At 41.2% G+C, this 22,626-nt stretch overlaps 1 protein-coding gene across 1 annotated transcript in view; it reads right to left on the reverse strand.

Annotated features, from left to right (window-relative positions):
- The window catches only part of SYNE1 (spectrin repeat containing nuclear envelope protein 1), a 507,598-nt gene extending 488,506 nt beyond the window's left edge, over positions 1-19,092 (reverse strand). The window contains 2 exon segments of the mRNA XM_043511213.1: positions 7,504-7,794; positions 18,876-19,092. Coding sequence (XP_043367148.1) covers positions 7,504-7,570 — 67 coding nt within the window. The 5' untranslated portion in view covers positions 7,571-7,794; positions 18,876-19,092.
- Between the last annotated feature and the right edge of the window lie 3,534 nt (positions 19,093-22,626).

Here is a 22,626-nt window from a genome sequence, read left to right on the forward strand (position 1 = left end):
TTGTGTTAGTTCTTGTCCATAATAAACATAATGTACTGGACATACCTTTCCAAGTAACTGTGTAAGATAAATGGTCACTCAGTATTTTCATTTTTCCATAGGAGAACTGCAGTCACTTACAAACCACTTCCCCAAGAATGAACCAAAACAGTGGTACGGTGGAATTTTAATCATTTTCTGCCATGGAAAATAGAATTTACCCCAACAGTTTTATAATCTGAAGCAGTAGGTTCTCAGGTAATAATTTTTTAAAGTCCACTACTCAATAGAGGAGAATATTTTTTCTTACATTACACTTTCTATAGTCCCTGTACTGCAGGGGTGGCCAACCTGTGGCTCCTGAGTCACATGCGGCTCTTCAGAAGTTAATATTCAGCTGCTTGTATAAGCACCGACTCCGGGGCTGGAGCTACAGGCACCCAACTTTCCAATGTGCCGAGGGGTGCTCGCTGCTCAACCACTGGCTCTGCCACAGGCCCTGCTCCCAGTCAACCCCTTCCCGCCCCTCCCCAAGCCTGCCGTGCCTGCTCTTCCCCTCCCCTCCACAAAACAGCTGATCGGGAGGTGCAGGGAGGGAGTAGGAGGGGAGCCAGTGGGCTGGAGGCACTGGGAGCGGGGACAGGGGAGCTGATGGGGGGCTGCTGATGTATTACTGTGGCTCTTTGGCAATGGACCTTGGTAAATTCTGGCTCCTTCTCATGTTCAAGTTGGCCACCCCTGTTCTAGTGCTTTGTACTATACAGACAGCCAGAAGGAAGAGCAGAAATTAACTAGCCAACCCTTGTTTGAGAACTGTGCTAACATTATCAGTAAGTGTGGGGAAGAAGTAAGGAAGAAAACTAAATAGGAACTTCTTGGTCTGTGCACAGCAATTAATTCTGGGATGAAAAGAAATAGGAAAGGACAAATGAAAAGGGCAAAATCAATAGGAAAAGAAATTGTATTTTTAAACCTGCTCAGAAGGATTTGCAAAAAAAGGAAATGTTTAAAATAAAAAAAGTGAATTAATAAACAAAAACTCAGTAAGTACATTCTCCACTCTACAGTCCCCCTTTAATTTCACTGCACTAAAATGAATGCTTCATCCCACATAGTGTCCTCACACACAACTTCTCCTGAGGAGAGCATACAAATGAACGCAAAGTGTCATATAAAGTGATATACTGTGGATCAAGGACAGCATATAGTCCTTTATACTAAACTATTTTTGTTGATCCATATTGCAAAACATTGCAATACAACATCACACAGAACAACCAGTGCATGTTTTGGGGGTTTTTTAGGACTAATTCATGCCACTTTTTTTTTATATCCTTTCCAATAAGTTTCTGTAGCTCCTAAAGATGATTCAGGAGAATGCTATGTCAGAGTTTTAGCAAAATACTAGATTACCTCGGCATATCTTTACTGGATCACCTCCATTGGAAGGGACCTCTAATGGGTCTCTTATTCCATATCCTTGAACCACCACAGGACTGATTTCAGTATATTAGTCACCACTAATAGACGGTGTCTAGTCAAGCCTTTAATACATCCAGCAATGACAATTTCACAACCAGCTTTGGCAGCTCCACTTGTGCAGTTTTAACTAATATTTAACCTGGATCTCCCTGGCTGCAGCTTAAATCTTTTACATTTTAGCCTGTCCATTAAAAAATTAAAACAACTGGCCTTTTTTCTCCTCTTCCATTTTGTCCTAAACAGTTATCGAGTCTCCCCACTCTCTTTTTCTCTGTATTGAACATGCCCAGCTCTCTTATCCTTTCCTCACACATCTTAGTTTCCAAACATTTTCTCTTGAGTATTTCTCACCTATATTTCTCTCACATTATTACAAATCAATTTCCTGCTAAGCAACGTATCAGCTGTCAGCATTCATATTTTGCAGAAACATTTGCAAATCATCATTCGGACTTGCTTCTTCTTACTTCACTAATACAAATCTTTTAATTCTTCCTGGTCCTTCTATATGAGAGATACTGTAGGGGAATGCTATTGATTACATTTCCCTTTAACCCAGTTCCAGTGGGTAATGAGTTAAGTGAATGAGTCTTCCAGCCAAGTTAAGGAGGAAAAACAAATTAACACAGTAACTGCTGTACTTCAAAAACAATCCCTGGGATCCAACTGGGAAATGTTAGGGAAGAAGAGTCCACAAAGAGAAGGCACCAGAAGAAAAATTTGGAAACAGCAAGTATCAGGGATTGGGAGGAAAGGCAGCCATGCAAGGAGGGTGGGTGGGAAGTAAATGTGATTAGTGACTAAGCCTAGGGTCCAACTTTTTGTTATATTTCTACAACACCTAGCACAGTGCCTATGACTGGTCTATGACTAGAGTACCTAAGTGCTACAGTAATACATATAATAAATAACAATCATAAAGATTCAATTGGGCAAGATGCTCAGCACTCTGGCCCCTATTCAGCAAAGCACTTAAGCACGTGCTTAACTTCAAGACTTAGTTCCATTGCCTTCAAAGAAGGAAAACAGCAAAAGCAGGAAGATTGCTGGAGGCAGAGTGGGCAGAAGTATGAGGAGACGACTCTGGTAGCTGATCTATGACAGACGCTCCCCCTTTATGGGAAAGAAAGAAGAAAAATTGGAAAGAAAGAGAAAGAAGAGATAGAAATGAGGGTGAGAGGGGAAGAAGGAAGGAGGCATATACAGAGGAAGAATACTCTGTCTTTGATAGCATTAGCAGAAGGAAGTCACTACCACTTACAAAAACAGAACCTATCCAGGATTATATAATCTGAAATAGCATCATTATTGGGCCTTTAGCCAATTGGTTCCTGAGTCTCTGAAATCAGTCAGGGCTATTGTGTGTGTTACAGTAGTTAATGGGCTCTCTTCAAACCTGGAGTCCACTGGCTCTCCTCTTCCCACTGCTGCCTGCCCTGCTGAATGACTGTACTGCATTCTTTCCAAAGCCAGGTGGAAGGTCTCTGGAACCAGAAGGAGGGAGGGAACTTGGAGGGAGTCTGCTGCAGCACAACACACCCAGTTCCATTCAGACTAGGAGGGACACAGCCACAGTGCCTATAAGTGCCTGATTCAGTGCATCCCCTTTGGCCGGGATCCTATGGAGCTGACTATAAGTCAAAGCTATCTTCCTGTGATACTAACCCCAAGGAGGTCAGTGGTAGAAATACAGTCTACCCACTCCCTGGAGTGAATGCCCTCCCTGGTAAATCAAACACAATGTTGTACAGAACACCGACGTTTCAGAGCACTATGTAAGTGCTAAGTACTATTATAATTTATTTTATTATAGTCAGCTAACATAAAGAACACTTCTGAGTGGAATTTTTACTACCCAGACATTCTGAAGTTATCAGCTCTATTTTCTATATTTAAAATCAATCTCATTACAGTGTGCTTTTGTGTTAGCTTTAACTTTTAAAATTATAAAACACACTTGTGATACTATAGAAAAAATTCAGTGAATATAATACCATCCAAAACAATTCCTTCCTCCCAATCTGGCAGAGAAAGGCTATTACAAATGACAAATTAGAGGAAGTGGGAGGAAAGGGAAGGAGAAAAAAAACTGCAATAGTAGTATGACATATTGACTCTTTGATATCATTCTACAGGCAAGAACAAGTCAGCATATAAGAGTGACAAGGTCAAGGAGAACTGATCCACTGTCATTTGTGTAACAGGACTGCATGGGAGTTTCCTGACAATTGTCACAAGCATGACCACGCAGCTTTAACTGTATGAGCGTATCATTAGAGGAAACAACAAAATTACACCCAAGCCACTCTTAAGAGTACAAAGACGTAAGGCACTAGAATCTGCACCTGTCAGCTTTATCTTTGGAGGGTTATATTTTGATTTTTATAGCAATTACAAGTGCTCTAAAAAATCTTGAATCTCTCAATAGCTATAATTCCTTTGGAGAGGAATACATGAATTCTTGCATTCCTGGGAAAACTCGCACTTATTCTGGGCCTAATATTGCGGCCCTTACATGATTAACATTTGCTCCCATGAGTAATCACAATGACACCAATGGAACTAATGGGTATTGAGTATTATTCATCCTGGTATAGCATCCAGGAAAACTGGGTCCCAATCCTGATTGGGGATCTGAGCGCTACTGTAATCACAGAATCACAGAAATGTAGGGCTGGAAAGGACCTCGAGCACTCATCTAGTCCAGCCCCCCAGCACTTAGGCACAGGCATATAAACCTAGACCATCCCTGCCCAACCCGTACTTAAAAATGACCAATGATGGGAATTCCACAACCTCCCTTGGAAGCCTATTCCAGCGTTTAACAACCCTTATAGTTAGAAAGTTTTTCTAATGTGTAGCCTAAATCTCCCTTGCTGCAGATTAAGTCCATTACTTCTTATCCTACCTTCAGTGGGCATGGAGAACAACAGATCACATCCTCTTTATGACAGCAACTGAAGTTTCCTGGGGTGATTATGAGTAATTCGAACCACATACAATATCTACTTTAGATATTTCAAAACTTAGACGTAAGGATACCTACTAGTAAATATTTTTTCCCCAAACATCTATGGGCAGGTCATCATGTGAATCTGAGCAAACTCAGTACACAGCGGCAAAGAACACAGATGGATTCCCATCACCTTTCTGTCCCCTCATCCAATCCCAGTCATTCCAAGGGCCCTTCCAGTGGCCCAGCATCACCAGCTTGCAGCACAGTTTGGCCATGCCAAGGAAAAGCACCATCCTACTCCAACATCAGGGCAGGAACAGAAGACGTACAGCCGGTGCAGCGGGCAGAGTGGTGGCTCTACACTAGTCCCCTACTCAAGGCTGTTCCTATTAGCTGCTGAGCACCCTCAACTCCACTTTCAGTGGGAAAAAAGTGCTCAGCGCCTAGCAGGAGCAGGCCCTGGGATTCAGTGCAATTATGCCATGCGCATAGCTCTGCAATCCTCTACATTCCTGTCTGTCCTCACATGGCTGTATTTAATTGATTACAAGGGCAGAGATAGGATAGCTGTACTTTGTAAGGGCTAAAGGGAGCTGCACAGCAGATTGTCCGCTCATCCATAATGCAGGACCACTGCCTATAAAAGGCTTATGCTCAGACTACTATCAATCTCGCCAAAGGGAAAATATTTATTTAACTACTGCAGCAGAAGCCAAATCCTCACAATATCAGGCTTTTCATCTGAAAAGTAAGGAAGTTAGAAAATGATTTATAAAGGCTATGCTGATGACTAAAAATTCATAAGCAACTCTGTCTCTGGTTTCAGTCTAGTACAGTCAGGGGACAGGGAGAAGGGGTGGTTGGATAAGACAGGGGTCCCAGGGGCACAGTCAGGAAGGAGGGGGGGTTGGATGGAGTGGCAGGGGGCAGTTAGGGGCAGGGGTCCGGGGGCAGTCAGGGGACAGGGAGTGGTGGGGGGGGTGGATGGGGCAGGGGTTCCGGGGGGCCATCAGGGAACAGGGCAGGTTGGATGGGGCAGGAGTCCTGTGGGGGGGCGGATAGGAAGTGGGGGCTGGGCCACGACCCCTTCCCCTAACCAGCTCTCCATACAATTTCCGAAATCCGATGCGGCCCTCAGGCCAAAAAGTTTGCCCACCCCGATATAGAGAATCCCCTTTAATAACTCCTCCCCTAAGAGATGTCTCCGTCGAAACTGTGTGCTCCTCTGCCCCTGTCAGCTTTCCCCCAGTCCTTAGTTTAAAAACTGTTCTATTTTACATGCCAGCAATCTGGTTCCATTTTGGTTTAGGTGGAGCCCATCCTTCCTGCATAGACTCCCTCTTTCCCAAAAGGTTCCCCAGTTCCTAATAAACCTAAATCTTCCTCCCAACACCATTGTCTCACTCACACATTAAGACTCTGCACTTCTGCCTGTCTAACTGGCCCTTCGCTTGGGACAAGAAGCATTTCAGAGATTGCTACCATGGAGATCCTGGATTTTAGTCTCTTATCTAGAAGCCTAAATTTGGCCTCTGGGATGTCTCTCTTATCTTTCCCTGTGTCGTTGGTCCTTACCTATATCATGACCACCAGCTCCTCCCCAGCACCTTACATAAGCCTTTCTAGATGTCTTGAGTGATCTGCAATCTTTGCACCCAGCAGGCAATTCACTATGCAGTTCTCCCAATCAACACAAACCCACCTCTCTATATTTCTAATGATCAAGTCCCCCATTAATATTACCTGTCTCTTCCTAATATCTGGGACTGTCTCCCCTGGAGAGGTATCCTCAGTGCGAGGGGATACCATGACATCATCTGAATGATGCACTACATTGCATTAACCACTACTCAGCTCCAAGGTCCCTCCACTTGCTAAACCTTCAAACAACACCTTTATTGCTTTTTCCCATGCTGCCCATCACTTTTGGGAAAAGATGCCTGTAAACACCTACAACACTAACTGATTGTCCCATTTTTTGACAGGCGGACTAAGGTTAGACATGCCACTATGACTGTATACACAGAAATGGGAGGAAAAGGACAGGAGAACAAAGGAAGCTTCAAGATGTAGACGCATAGATGATTCTATGCACTGAACTCTTGAAGTCCATGGAATTTTTGTGTGTCGAGGAACTGCAAAATTAGGGTTTGAACCTGAAACATTAAAGTTAATGTAAGTTAATGGGAGTTTTTCCACTGAGTTGAATGAGAGCAGGATTGAGCTATTAGTCCCTAAATGTCACCCTAGTGCTGGCAACAAAAGTGCTGCTAAGAAAGTATTTACAGATGGTTAGTGAATACTTTAAAATGCAGGCATTTTTTTAAAAAATTATATTAGATGGTACTTTTTTACTTCTAAGTTTATAAACTTTAAAAAGTTTCAATGAACATTATAATTTCAGTAAGCCATGATTGTTTGTGATAAAGAGAATTTAAAGCAACTTATTAAGTTCTACTTGATAACCACTGACTGCAACAATAACCAGAAGTCCCATGATTTGTAAGGATATCAACTTGGACATCAACAACACTTAGCCTCTATACTGTAAGTTCTTCAGGGTAGAGACTATTACTGTGTGTCTGTAACAATACCCAGCACAATGAGGCTCTAATCTTGTTTGGGGCCTCTAGGCCTTATTGTAATAGCAAACATTTTTAAAATATTATATTAATTGAGCACTTTTCATCTGTAATGCTCAAAGCAGAAAAGGAAAGTAAGTGTCTTTATCAACATTTTACATATGGGGAAACTGAGGTACAGACAGGTGAACTGACTTTGCCCAAGGTCACAGAGCAGGTCAGGGGCAAAGCCAGGAATAGAACCCTGATGTCTGGACTGCCAATCTACTGCCCAGCATAACGGCATATGCTTTTAAACATCATTAATAATGTAATATTAGAGGAAACATAACCAGAAATCTGCAAACACATCATAAGCAAACATTTTCCTATAGATTACTTTAGAACAGTAGGTTTTTGAAATGTATAAACAATTTTAAAATGCTTTCCTGGCTTCAAAGAGTATTGCATTTGTTATCTATATGAACAGATGACCGATATAATCATTCAGAATCAGTCACTTACCTTGAAGCCTTTGCATAACATCAGCAATATGTCTGGGTGATCTCCCCACTAGCCTGGAGGAGGCCATGGTCTCTTTGCAGCAAGAATGCTTTCAGTGACAGAATCTCCACACCAAGCCGCAGACCTCAACAGGATGGAGAGTTTGGACTACTTCCTTTTAGAAAACATCACTTAGCTTGAGCACAGCATGCCTATGATGAGTCACAGCAGCCTTTCCCCCAATGAAAGCACAATACTCGCTTGCAATGATTGTGCTACAGCGCTGTCCTTCCTTCATGAGATCTCAGAAGCCTGAAAAAAGAAAGATGTGGGCTTTAGAGAAACCTGCACCAGTTCCTGTAAAACTAAGAACCATAATCTTATTAGCTATTCTAACACATAAAGAGTGGCATGCATGGCGTATATTGTATGGCTCAAGCCAGAGACACAATTAACGCTGAAAGCCTGGTTGGCAAGCACTCCTTCAACTGAAAGTACACAAACAAATGATTAAAGTCAACTGAAAACATGCCAGACATTGATACTTTTTATGACAGGGTTGAGTATGCTGTTTCAGAAGACTACAGTACATCAAATATTAAAATAATATTGCATCGAAAGGAAGAAATATTAAGTCCCTGGTAAAACTGAAATAGTTTAAAACTATCACTATATTTCATTGCATTAAAAAAGAACAGGTAATAACTTTTTGATCAGGATAAAATGTTAATCCCTAGTTCTACTAGGTTACTGTCCATAATCTGAAATGTCTCACTTTGCCTATTATAATTTTTTAATCACAGTAGTAATGTACAGTAAAGTTGCTTTTTTGGTCACTTGGCATAACATTTAAAGTGCAATTAACATTACAGGTCCTTAATTCACCACTGTTACTCAAGTTTTATGCTAGTGTAACTCTACTGAAATCAATGGAGTTACATCAGTGTAAAACTGCCCTGTTAAAGCAGCACCTTGGGCCTCCAAAATGCTACCGTAAAACGATATCCTGACTTCTGAACAGCAAGAAAAAATTGGACTTCCAGGGGGGTTAGTTCCTCAGTGGAAGAGAAATGAGTGGATACAGACCTAGAACATTCTTTTCTACCTTGTTTTATTCATAGTGCATACACAGGGCCAGCGCCCGCCCTCCCTCCCCCCCGACACAGGTGAACTGCACTTGACACAGGGCCTGGGAGTGAGTGGGAAAAGTAGCTGTAGTACACTTTTTTGTACTCCCCGATCCTGGAGCCAAAATGCCCACTGCCCTAACAGAGAGCAGCCGTTAGACTGTTCTACATTAGGCAGTCTAGAATGTTCCTGTAGGGTCTGCATCACCATCTGAGGATTGTAAAAGCACATCATACTCCAGCTCCATCCTCATCATGTCCCCTTCTGCCCTTGAAATACTCCCTATACCCTTATGTCCAGGGAATCCCTGTCCGCCATTTTAGGCAGTTCTTGGTCCTCTTTGCACTGCCAGAGCAGTACAAAGTAGACAGAGCAGAGAGTCAGGATCCAGCCCATTGTTCCTATTCACAGTGCTGTGCTCAAAATCTCATACCAAAGAGTGTATGAATCTGCAGGCCTAATTCTCCTCTTAATCCTAACAGTTTTACATCAGTGTGAGTCCATTGACTTCAGTGGCATTGTTTCTGATTGCACCTGTTTCCATGAGAGGATAATCAGGCTCTGCAGCACTATCTGTATGTTATATCTGTGCCAACACTAAGGAAGTGTGAAACAGGGTTTCAGCTGGAACAGATTTGCTAACATTTTGAACAGTAATGTAGACAAGGTGCAGGCATTTTTAATTGCATGCAGCTAGAGGCGCTCCTGTGCAGGACTAGCTGACACAGTATTAAAAACACCTCCCTACTGTCTACTCTCCAACTACAAAAATAAGTAATACCCTGACAGCTGCACCTGTACCACATGTATTATTATCTCTTACAGCAAATAGTCAAATGCCGGTGTTGATCAGTGGATGGTTCTGGCCAGAGAGAAGCATGGCCAGAGCAATTCTGGGATGCATCAATTCAGGTCACACACTGTGGCAGAGCCCATTCTGGTGCTCCTTACAAAAATTAAAGCTACCCTTCCCTAACAAAACCCACAAGGTAGTCTGGCAATGGAAACAGTGCTTGCCCTCCCCCAAAAAGTTAAATCCCCTTTGAAGTACAATGGATTGTGCTGGTGAAAATAGTTGCAATTTGCAGCTCTCTCCTCCAGTTGCAGTGAACCTAGTCTACCAAACTGAGTCAAGGATGCACAGAATTATTCAGACCTCTTAATGATTAACTTTGAGTATCTATATGTGCAGTTTATCAGCTTATTCAATGAGTGGTCCAAAGATAGCCACATCAATTGAATACACTGTTTTTTTTAATTTTCAAAGAACTAGTTTTAGTTTTGTTGTCAACAACAAAGTTATTTTTCCCCATTGATGCAATAAAAATATTATTTTCTTAAAATGCTTTTATGAACTGGATCTGGATGATCATTTATTAACCCACTCAAAACATGTGGACCTAGATCCTCAGCTGGTATAAATCGGTGAAGCACCACTGAAGTTAATGTTGGTTTAGACCAGTTGAGGAAGATACTCCTTAGTAAATTCCAATTCCAATGTAAAATAATCTAGACTATGGTGCAGTGCATATATATTTAGATTTCCCTTACACATACTGTTTTCTCTGCATAAAATGTACAGGTTGAGCCAGTTCACCTTTATAAACGGGATTATAGTGATTAATAAATTATCTTGCTGAGAATAAAGAGTGAGTGCTGTGTAGTGAGAATTCATGGCCCTAAATCATAATTTGAAAGCTCCTTTGTAAGCAGTGGGAAGTGATTCTAATGTAAAGAGGGGGAATTAAGCTGCAACAGATGGGGAGAGAAAACGGTATTAGACACGGAAACAAGAGCATCACCACAGTCACCCTATCAACCAGAAAGAACCACAGAAACATATAGTAGGCATTACCAACACAGATTAAAGGAATATTCTTTATAGTCTAGTATCCTGTCTCCAGTAGTGGCTATCACCTGATGCTTCAAAGGAAGATAAACAACAAAACCCAAAATGCACATAGTTTTTAGTGTAATGGGGAGTATATTTTTTTCCTCACCTCCCACAGGCAATCAGTTTATATCTCAAGACATAAGATTTGTTTGTTGTTCTAACAATGTTTTACTCTTTAGAGTTGCAAATACTATTAAAAATTCCATAACACTAAACATATTTACAGCACTTACAGAAAAACATTTCATTATAAAAAACTAGTAGGTTTTCCCATTGTGTATCAGCCATACGTATTAAAAACGTGAAGGAATACATTTTCAAAACATTGCGTAAGTTTGTAACTATTTGGAGTCCTTGTCTTTGCAATTGCATGACTTAAAACAGCAATGCTTTAGAAAATTAGCTCTAAATACAAGCATTTCTATAAAACTTAGACTGAAGGACCCAGTAGTCGGCAAGCTGCTCTAAGTTTTAGCATTCTACAGGCTAAAGCCTTATTTTTGTTACATTATTATTATTATTATGCCATATTATTAATTGCATTTACTTTTTCACAGAGATATACAGTAGAACCTCACACTTACGAACACCTGACAAATGGAGATTGTTCATAACTTTGAACAAAATGTTATGGTTGTTTCTTCAAAAGTTTACAACTGAATATTGATTTAATAGAGCTTTGAAACTTTACTATGCAGAAGAAAAATGCTGTTTTAACTATCCTAATTTAAATTAAACAAGCTCAGAAACAGTTTCCTTACCTTGTCAAATCTTTTATTTTAATCTTTCCCTTTAGTTTTTTAGTAGTTTATGTTTAACACAGTACTGTAGTGTATTTGCCTTGGGGTATGTTTTGGCTCTGCTGCTGCCTGATTGCATACTTCCAGTTCCAAATGAAGTGTGTGGTTGACTGATCAGTTTGTAACTCTGGTGTTCATAACTCTGAGGTTCTACTGTACAGCGACTAAGGATATGACATAAAAATGAACAAGTATCCTTAACATTGTAATAAATGTTCATCTCATTTAAAAACATCATTGCCATCTGCCTGGGCACATGCGTGGCCCAGTGTGATTTTAAAATAAAAATAAAAGATGAATAGTCAATTTCTGCCCTCAGATAAAAGCACAAACCCCAGTAAAGTCAATGGCAGTTGTGCATGTCAACCCAAGAACAGAAATCAGCTCTTGCATGGCACTGGTTTTAAACTCTGTAGAATATGTTACTTTTTCTGCAAATGTAAGAAAAGGGAAATCTTATCTCATGTAGAGAATACTAGTACCAAATCTCTCATGTTACCTTTTTCATTAGAAGGCCTAAATTATTTCACAACACTTAGAAACATGTTAGCTTTACTTAAAAACAGGCCACTGAATAAAAACAAACAAGTTTCCGTTTATTGGTAGACCTGGACCAAGCACTAGGAGATCTGGTGGTATCCCATTCTTCTATTCTTTAGAGTTATAAAACATGTGATAACTAATGAACATGTGATAGTCTTAAAAAACCATGCAGAATCTTCTGCACGCTATCATTAATTTCAGTATCCAATCTAACACTCTCGTTAATGACAGAAAAGGTGTTTCCTGGCTGAAAAATGGGAAACAGCAAAATACGTGTCTGTGTTTTGGTCAAAAAAACTATATTTTGAGACGCTGTAGTGTTTGCTCTTTTACATGAGCACCATTTCACACTAATTTACACACTATTTAAGGAGAGTATTCAAGAAAACTCCGCTCCTTTCAAATGAGCAATCTTTGGCCTGCCTATAAATTGATCCTGCTGCCTTCTTAGGCCTCAATTAATTTTTAAAAAATGTTGGTAGATGGCTTAATTCATTCATCTTTGTAAAAATGCTTTCAGGGCCTTAGATAAGAGGAACCATAGAAGTAAAAAGTACCTTTTGTTATTATTATGTTTATATTGGAAGATAAAAATGCTTACATCCATAAGAGCATACAAAAGTATCTTTATAGTATTTATAGTATGTAGTGCACTGTGAATTACCATTATTGTTAGTAATAATAAATCCATTTGGTAGAGGGTTACTAACCCAACAGAATACAAATTCATAGTTATGTTACACTATAGTAGAAAGAGGAAGGGAATAGCAGAAATATGCAAATGACAGGATGAACACTTAAATAAAAAAAGAAAGTATCATTTTTATTATTATTTTGATATTACTAATCATGCGCTGTGTATCACAATGTTCGTAGTGCTCAGCTACTGGTCACTGGATCTGGCCACTGGTCATCAGAATTTGTAAACAACAGTCAATAGCTGACTTAAGCTAACAAGATATAAGCCTGGTGCAAACAGATTTAAAATGTCCACACAGGACTTTATTAAAATGATTTAAAAACTGGTTTTGGTTAAACTGGTGCTAGTTTTGTGTGTTGACAAGGATACAGTTGAGATTACAACCCAGGAGTTCCTGGCCTCCAGTCCCGTGCCAAAATCTTAAATTATGCTCCCTCGGGAAGAAAGTTTAATAAAGCAGCCAGATATGCTCTTATATAGCCCAAAGTGCTCAACTACAGCTGTAGCAACTACGCTGCACTAAGTCTGTTTCAAGGAGAAAATTTAAACCTGAAAAGCAATAGGATAACAGTATTTCAAGCAGAGATACCATTTGGTTTTTAATCTTGTGAATAAAAGAAAGAAATCGCTATTGGACCACATTTAAATTGCAAATCTGTACTTGTTTGCTAATGCATTGTACAATACAACAAGCTTATGTGCGCTGCTGCTCTCCCAAAATCTACTGGGTCTTAAACATACACCACATAAGATCATGGAAAAAACGTCAGTTTGGCTCTGGATAGTGTTTAGATACTGCTGTTCCCAACTCCCATCCCTGTCACTTTGTACTTCCTTTTTTCTACATCAGGGATTGCTTTCGGAAAAAGAAGCTGAAGGAAGATGGAAATGCTGACCTTTCAAAAAGGACATTATATAGAGACATTCAAACAGGACACTGAGTTCTAGGCTATTGTAAATGTCTCCACTCCAAAACTGAAAGAATTAATATTGGAAAATGGTCAGGTTTTTTTCCCTGAAAAAGCAAGTGAAGTATCCACTCTGGAGCTTCAGATGCTTCTTGTTCTGGCAGTTATATTTCTGCATGCTTTTGCACTTTAAAACATAATGTTGAGGGCTTATAAATTGAACATATGGGGGATTTGGGGTGAGGGGTCATATTTAACGTAAGCTGGATGTTTGACATTTTAGAATATGGCATATTCATCATGCAAATGCCCTGTATCTTACTCTGCAGACTGTAGAATGGTCAGTGAGACTCTAGTCCTGCAAGCATATAGGGATGTGCTTAACTTTAAGTGTGTGAACAGTCCCACTAATTTCAGTGCATTGTTTCAAGTAAAGCACCTGTATAAACATTTGTAGGAAGGAGATCTAAATGTGTATTTGCTTTTTATATTTTCTGTGAAGCCAGGAAAAATATAGTAACATTAAGGTGCCTACCTTCTCGGATGGGTATGTACTCAGGCAGCTAGCCCCTCCCACAGCTTGCGCCATGGTTACTCTTTTATTTTTAGCACACTAGCTCAATCAGAGGTAGCATGGGTATGTCTACTCAAGCTGGAAATTTTCCCTCCAGCGGGAAATGTAGACTTACCTTTCCGCAACTTTAACCCTTAACTGTTCTAGTCAGACAGAAAAACACTAAAATTCTTGATCGGTCCTGAGACTTCCAAGCAAAAAGGGGCACATGGCCTATGGTGATAAAGACTCCCTTTCCTGTTCAAAAGAAAGAACATTCATAGTTGGGGTTTTCTTTGACACTAGGTGCCAATGCTAATGTAACTCAGCATAACTCCACTGAAGTTAATGGGCTGTAGCAATTTCTGCTAGAAGGGGAGCTGGTCCTAGTGAAGTATCCCTTAATGAGTCAAGCTCAAATTTTAATAAACTAAAATAAATACCCCATCCTGATGTATATTCATGATTATGAAAACTCTTGAGTACAGTCTATTTAAATTGTAACTGTCTGAAGCACAACTACCTTTTATTAAAACAATTAATTTATTAACTGGAAAATGTGCAGAGCTGGTGATGAAAAGGAAAGTATGGATTGCCTGCATTCAAGAGACCAAATGGAAGGGAGCAAAGAAAGAGGTACTGGGGAAGGCTATTAGCCATTATACTATGGAATGCTGAATAAGAGAAATGGAGCTTTAGACAAAGTGATGCGGGAATGTGCAGTGGTTGTGGATAGGATAAGTCACAGGATAATTTTCATTATGTTAGCTCTTGAAAACATCCCCCTAAATGTTGTATGTGCATAACCCCAAGTAGGATGGGAGGAACAAGAAAAAGAGAATTTCTGGGGGGGAAATGGACACTGTTGTACAAAAAATGATAAAGAATGAAAGAGTGACTCCACTGATAAATCTTAATGTCTACATGGAGAGCTACAGTAAATGCTTCAAAAAGGTAGCATGGCAGCCATGGGTCTGAACATAGAAACAAGGAAGGAGAAACTATCTTACAGTACACGCAGACATATAATTTAGTAGTCAATACATTCTTCACTAAAGAAGGAAGAACACTGGATCAGAATAGTAGTAGGAGGTAATAGATGGTTTATCAGGGAGTAATCTGATCTGAAGAACATCAAAAAACTGTAAGATCATCCCAGGGGAAAGCAGCGCAACTCAATATAGAATGCTAGTTCTTGACTATGGGTATATAGTGAATATATGAAGAAAATGGTCCAAAGCAATAAAGAAAACAAAGCACTGGAAGCTTAATGAAGTTAACAAGGGGTTTAAAATGAACATGTTGGAGATCTATTTAGAAGAGTTAAGAGAAAATACAAATCAATGACGGAAGCATACTGCAAGCAAAATTCCAAAATGTGCAAAGAGTCTGCTTGATGAAACAAAAGCAAGAGCCTTCCTCCCCCCCCCCATCACATCTGATGGTGGAATGAGTAAGTTTGAGACGTTGTGGAGAAAAAGAATAAACATTTTTAACTTTGGCAAGCAAAGCTCCAACAGCCAGATTTTCAGCGGTATAAAAACGTCAAAAGAGGTGGCAGCCACTATGGATAACGCCATGGAAGGCTTATATGACTGTCTTGAAACAAAGGAGGGTGAGAAGGAAATATATAGACTGGCAAAGACCTACAAGAAAACTAAAGACATCGGTGAGATCAAAATAATTACATTGAAAGTGCAAATACATTGATCAATGAGAACCAGATTAAGGAAGAGGGGAGAAATTACTTTGAAATGTTTATGAATGAGGAGACTCCAAGAGAACCATGCTGCACGATGAAACCAAACCACGATCTGCTGGCACCAGTCCTAGAAGAAGCTGCAGAACCAACAAGCAAAAATAAGAAAGCTCTCAGCCCCAATGGCTTAGCAGCAGGAATATGGAAGTGCCTGGGTCAAATAGGTGTGAACATATTGACACAACTGTTTAATTCCATCATGAGGATTGAGAAGACAGCTAATGCCTGAGAAAAATACTGGTACTGATGTGCTCTGAGAGAAAAAGAGACATACAAGAAGTGTAACTACCTTGGCATTAAACTTATGAGCCACAGGATGAAGATTTCAGAGAAAGTTATTGATAAGAGACTATGAAGAAAAGCAAAAGCTCAGTGACAATCAGTTTGGATTCATTCCAGGCAAGTCAACAATAGATGTTATTGCTGCATTAAGATTTCCCTATATTTTTCCACAAGCAAAAGGGGAAAATCTTAGACGTAGCATTCATCTATCTTCAGACAGCTGATGACCACGTTGTGAGAGAAATCATCTGGTAGTGTCTTAGAATGAAACAGATACTTGAAGGCTATATTAGAGTCATCCACAACATGTACAAAAGTGCTGTTACCACTGTTAGGAGGCCACGTAGAGAAACCCAGCAATTTCTTGTAAGAGTTGGAGTACCTCAAGGCTCAGCATCATACCCCTTTCTGTTCACGTTGGTGCCTGATTTACCGAAAACATGCAGCGAGAGTAGCTCTCAGGTGCATGCTTTCTGCAGAAGATGCAGTGCTCGTGGGGGAGAGCAAAGGGGGAGTGGTAGAAGATTTAGAGAGATGGAGGTATCTATTTGAAAGAAATGGCATGGAAATCAGTGACACAAAACAGAGTATATAATCTACAGATTTGATGATGTATTTCAGAAAGACAATGAGACTAAGTCTGGGGGAGCCAATCACAACCCAGAGGTACAGAAATTCAAGTACCTAGGTTTGACAGGATAATGGTGTACTCAACAATGAACTTATATGTAGAACAGGAAAGACATGGACTAAATGGAGAGAAGTGCGTGGAGTGATCTGCAATAGGAAAATGCCTATCAAATTGAAAAGCAAGACCTGTAAGACAGTAATTAGGCCTGTACTTTTGTATGGCTCTGAATGCTAGGCACCAAGGAAGAGCCAGGAGTAGATCCTAAATACAATGGAAATGTTAAGATGGATGCTTGGAGTTACCAGAATGGACCATATTCAGAACAAACAATCTAAGGGAAGTGTGAAAGTGGCACCAATTATAAAAAAGCGGAAGGAATCCAGGCTTAGGTGGTTTGGACATGCGAAAAGAAGATCAGAAGAATATAGGAAATAGAGTGAAGGATTGGAAGACCAAAAACTAGATGGATGAATGTTATACAAAAGGATCTCATTAGCTGCGGCGTTTCCAAGGAACTGCTTCAAGACAGACTGGAATGGAGAAGAAGGACTCGAAGATATGACCCCATATAGATGGAAACAAATGCTAAAAAAAGAAGAGGAGATTGAATTTAAATATAAATCATACATAACTTTGAGCACTTCAGTGATTAATGTCCATCCAGTTGTATTTCATAACGAATGGTATAAAATGGAATTGCCACTGATTTAGTCAGTCTGAAGAAAACATATTAAAAATTAAGATCATAAATGAAAAGAAATCCAGGAAAGCAGAGACAATCTTTCAAACTTCACATTTGGGCATGATCAGTTTGATTTTTGGACAGCAGTTATTCTTTTCTTTAAAACATTTTATTAAAGAGTGTTTCAAATATCCACAAAATAATGGACAGGTGGTTGCTGTCAGAAATAGTGAACATCTCCAAAAATTACAATATTGTACTCATAAAACATTGTGACATATAATTTACCACTTAAGGTTAAGTACAACAATCAATAAAGTATTTCTATTATTCATAATTAAGCCAACCTAGCACCCAGATAGATGAAAGTAACATTTAAATATAGTTTAGCAACATTTTGTTATATAGACCTCTTATATATTAAAACACATGTTAGCCTTTGTGAAAATGATTCTCAGAGAGCACTCATAATTGATTATCATCAATACTACAACAGAAAAATACATCCTTTCTGGGTTTCTTTTGGACAACAGCCTCAGCACTTGCAAGGTTCTGGTAGGCACCGTGACACAACATACAACCTCCCCACAAATCACACAGGAACAGATTATGAGCCCCTTACTGACATTGCTCTGCAGTTAATCACAGGAGTAGTCTCACTGACATCAAATGGATAACTCATGAATATCTGCTCTCACAATCTGGGCCATAACAGCAGACTCTGAGAATAGTTCAAACAAGCACCCCTCGCACTATTAATACTGTAACCACTAGTATCACTAGAGGAGAAACCATCACGCCTCAATGTCAAAATCCTAGAAACAGCCTTGACTGCTAATATTTCAGATCTGGTACCCTTCAAAGTTTTTACACACACTCACACAGACACGGACACAGACGCGCACATCCCAGTGCATATTTGTTGGCCTTTTTGTTGCAGTATTCTTGCCCTTAATGCATCACCATTCGGAACAGCCCAAGCTGGGCAAATACATACAGCGATAACCGGACGAGTCACTTGTTTCTAGGTGAAATATATATTGCTCTGTAGTGTATGTCAGGAATGGATGCGATTAACATGTGTGTGTTCAGTTCCCTAGCCTTTGGTGCACATTTCTCCCACACAACACACACACACGGCTCCCTTGGGTAAGGGTCTGATCTATAAAATCCACTGAAGTCCATGGAAAGTCACTGATTTCACTGGGTTTTGGTTCAGGCCGAAGAATAGTTTCTGTGGTGGGGTGCTCTGCCTCCCAGGGTTTGATTACAATCCCGTATTTTCCTATTCGGACTCAAGTACGTTATTCTTGTTAACAACATCAATACCCCAAAGACCGCTGTCCCTGGTTCCCGCATGGCCCTGAGGCAGAAGGAGGGCTGCCCCCCCCCCCCACGGAAATGACACGGCAGAAACCGAGCCATCTTCACACAGGACGCGGCGACCCAACCTGCGCCCACCCTCGGGAGGGCAAGCTCGGAACGCCGCCTGCTTCCCCGGCCAGCCCCGTACCTCTCTCCCGCGCCGCGCCGCTCCTCCGCGGCCGCCCTCCCGCTGCCCCGGCCCCTGGGCTCTCCGCGGGATCCTGCCTCCTCGCCGAGGCGCGGGCTGCGTTTGCCGGCCTGACGGGACGCCCCTGGCTGCCTGGTTACCGCGTGCAACAATCCCACACACGCCCCGTCCGTACACACACACACACACACACACACGCGGCTGCCCCGAGCAGCGGCCACCTCCTCGCTCCCTCCTCCCCTGCCCTTCTGCGGTCACACCGTGCGGCCGGAGCCTCCCTCCTTCCCCCTTCCCTGCGGGCTTCTCGCCGTCCTGGCCCTGGGGAAGCAGGTGTGTGTGTGAGGGAGGGGGGGGAGGCCTTTTGCGTCCCTCCCAGCCGCTACACGCAGTGCATCGCTCCGGGGGCGCGCTGCGTGACCGTGGGAGAGGCGAAGTGTATGCAGGCGATGCAGGATTTCCCTGCTCAGAGAGCCCCCCCCCCAGCAGCAGCAGCAGCACACACGCGCGCGCGCGCGCTAGCCCGCCCCCTTGCAGTGTTTCCCGGGCAGCGGCTGGGCTGTCATTTGTCCCCAGCCTTCTCTCTGTCCCCGCCCTCCCCGGGGAGGCAGGCGGGGCCGGCCCTCACCGCACGCGCTCCTGCAATCTCCTCCTCTCGGCTCCCTGCGGTTTGCTTTGCAGTGTCCGAGCGCAGCGCCTGGTCCGATGCACACTATTTCTAAGGGGGGAAATGTGTATACCCAACCCTACATTTTTCAAGCACAGACTCTCATATCGTGCACGCAGTTGGGGACAAAATTGCAAGCGCGATCAACCTGGGCCCCAATGCCATCCTTCTACATGCCTAACTGCCTGATTTACCAGTTCAATACTAGGATCTAAATTGCACTGCAATTCTGCACTAATCTGTAATTGCAGGTGTATAATGGCACCTGTGATATTAGAGGCAAGCTTCAGACCCAGCTAAAAATGAGGCCAAAATATTCTCTAGGAATGATCCAAAACACTACAGCTTATTCTTAAAATACCTTGTATTTGTATAGGCCCTTCAATGTGGATCTCACAGCATTTCACAAATATTAATGAGTTAAGCCTTCCTGTTTGAGGAAACTGAAGCACAGAGAGCTGTGAGTGACTTACATAATATGACCTTACTAGAAGTATTTGAGGGATCTAGGAATACAGAGTAGGTCTCTTGACTCCCATTCCTGAGTTTGAAACATAAGATTAACCTTTGTCCAATAGTATTACTGCAGGGTTTTGAACCATTACTGTAGAATAACGCTGTATTAGTTAGTAAGGGATTGCAGATGCCCCCTTTATTTGAGGGTCTTTATTTTTTCCCCTCTTTCCATTTTTATTATATTTTGGTTAAAGCTTTTTCATGCGAAAGATAAGAGGATTTTTTCTTCATTAGGCATTTCTGCTCACCTCTCTTCTGTGGCACTGAGGGGAACAAAGGAGTGCTATATGGCTGCAAAGTGAGAAGAGGAGAGGAGCAGAGCCAGTGTAGCACATTCTTTACCTTTCCCAAGGCTCTGAGAGCCTCTCTGTGGCAACTAGAACTTGGCAGCATTAGAGCGCTCTGGGGTATGGGTGCCTTGGCTGGCTGGAGGGAGTCAGAGTTAGGGAGTAGAAGTGTTACATGGCATCCTCCCAACAGAATTCCCATGATTTAACTAAGGATGTTAATGCTTCCCTTCCAGCACAAACTTCTAATCTGCAGCATCTACCTTGCTCAGTGGGGTAACCCATGGGCTGGTCTACACTATCACTTAAGTCGATGTAACTTACGTCACTCAGGGGTGTGAAAAAGACACACACACCTCAAGCGACTTAAGTTCCAGCGACCTAAGCACTGTCCACATCAGTGCAATGTCAGTTGGAGACGCTCTCCTGCCAACATAGCCCTGGCAGAGGTGCAGTAATTATACCAATGGGAGAGTGCTCTCCCATCGGCACAGCTCATCTTCACCAGATGTGCTACAGCAGCTGCGCCGATGCAGCGCTGTAGTGTAGACTTGTCTATAGTATGACAGACAGTAAGACCAGAAAGCTGGAGCCAGGACATCCAGGGATGATCTGAGGTCTGCAGAATTACATGGCAAGGATTCTCTGTGGAGCTTTGGGGTGTATGCATTTGGGAGGCTATTCCCTGGGTTACTTCTACTAGGTCCCAAAATCTCTTTGCCCCTGGCCAAGCATAACCACAGATATTTTTCCTTACATTTTTCTCTTCTTCAGGTTTCAGTGTAAGAGGGCGGAGCTCTTAACATTTGTTTTTTCTTTGAAAAAAAATCCATTGGCCTTGCTACTGTGTCTGTTATATCATGTCAGTTGTAGCACAGAGGGTAGAAAAAGGAAGAGGGTGGTGACTACTTGCTGAATTTCCCCTTAAGAAACACCACATCTTGTTCTTAGAAAAACTCCTCTTCTTGCTTGCTGTCTCTTTCCAAAATTTTGGTTTTCTTTCAACTTCCTGAGCAAAGAATACAAGAATAAGAGTATCTTTTTTACTATAAGAGTATCAGACATTACACTATAATAAAATCCCATTACTTAAATAAATGAGCACATAAAAGTATACAAAATGGTAGGAGGGTATACTGTCTTCATTGTTGTATTATGCAACTTATCTGTACAGTTAAAACTACTGAGATATATTCTGCCTCTCAGTTACACTGGATAAGCTCAGAGAAACATCACTGACTTCAGTGCAGTTACTCTGGATTTACTGTGATGTCACAGAAAGCAAGAATTGGCTCTTTATGTAAATCTCCCCCCCCCCTTTTTTTATGTTACGGAAAACAATAATGTGGGTATCATACCCACAGTTGAACAAACTGGAGACCACCCTGAAAAAGAAATGTGTTCAGTGATTAAACTGGGTTGCATTTCAGAACTTCATTATTTAAATGCATAGATCTAGATTTTTGCCATAATCAAAGGAGTGACAGTAACTTCATTCAGACTCATGCCTTATATCTTTCTTGAAAGCAGAATGAACTCCTTTAAGCCAATTTTTAAGATTGTTTTCTCACAACCAAATAACATCTATAAAATTTTTATGAAAGAGCCCTTCTGCTGTAATTGCTTCTTGTACCTTATTTTCTTTTAATATTACAGTGTTTATGAGATTAGAGGAAATAACCAAATTTATTTGCAGCTTTATTGTTAGAGAAATATCTAGTGTGACATCTCAGTAAAGCTATACTACAATTCTCCTCCAATAGGTTGTTTTGTTTTTGAAAGGTTAAACTCAGAAACTGAAATCCTGTTTGTCAGTAGGATGTTTGCAGATAATGCCTGTAACAGGAAGCGAGATTACTTCTGCTAAAATGCAGCAAGACTGAAAGGGGGATCCACCTGTCCTGCAATACACACTAAGCCAGTGTTGCTTGCACTTGTGGGGAAGGGAAGCCCATGAACATAAAAGATCTTCAGATATTTTATCTTCTTATGAGACTATAAAAGAAAATAGGGAACAGAGTTGATGCTCTCCATATCAATGGCACCTGACATCCTGTCACATCTACATCTTGGTTATTATTTATTGTTTGTATTATCCTAGCACCAGGAGCACTAGCTAGGTTCTGTATAAACACCGAACAAAAAGATGCTTCCCATTCCAGAGAACTTACAATCTAAATATGTTTTGATAGTCTTATGTTTCTTTAAAATTACATTAGTTTTTCAGGACTAAGAAAAATGTGCTTATTGTAGCATAAGAGATAAACAGTATAGATTTCTGCCG

Source organism: Dermochelys coriacea, chromosome 3, assembly GCF_009764565.3.
Source record: "Dermochelys coriacea isolate rDerCor1 chromosome 3, rDerCor1.pri.v4, whole genome shotgun sequence".
Taxonomy (NCBI): Eukaryota; Metazoa; Chordata; order Testudines; family Dermochelyidae; genus Dermochelys; species Dermochelys coriacea.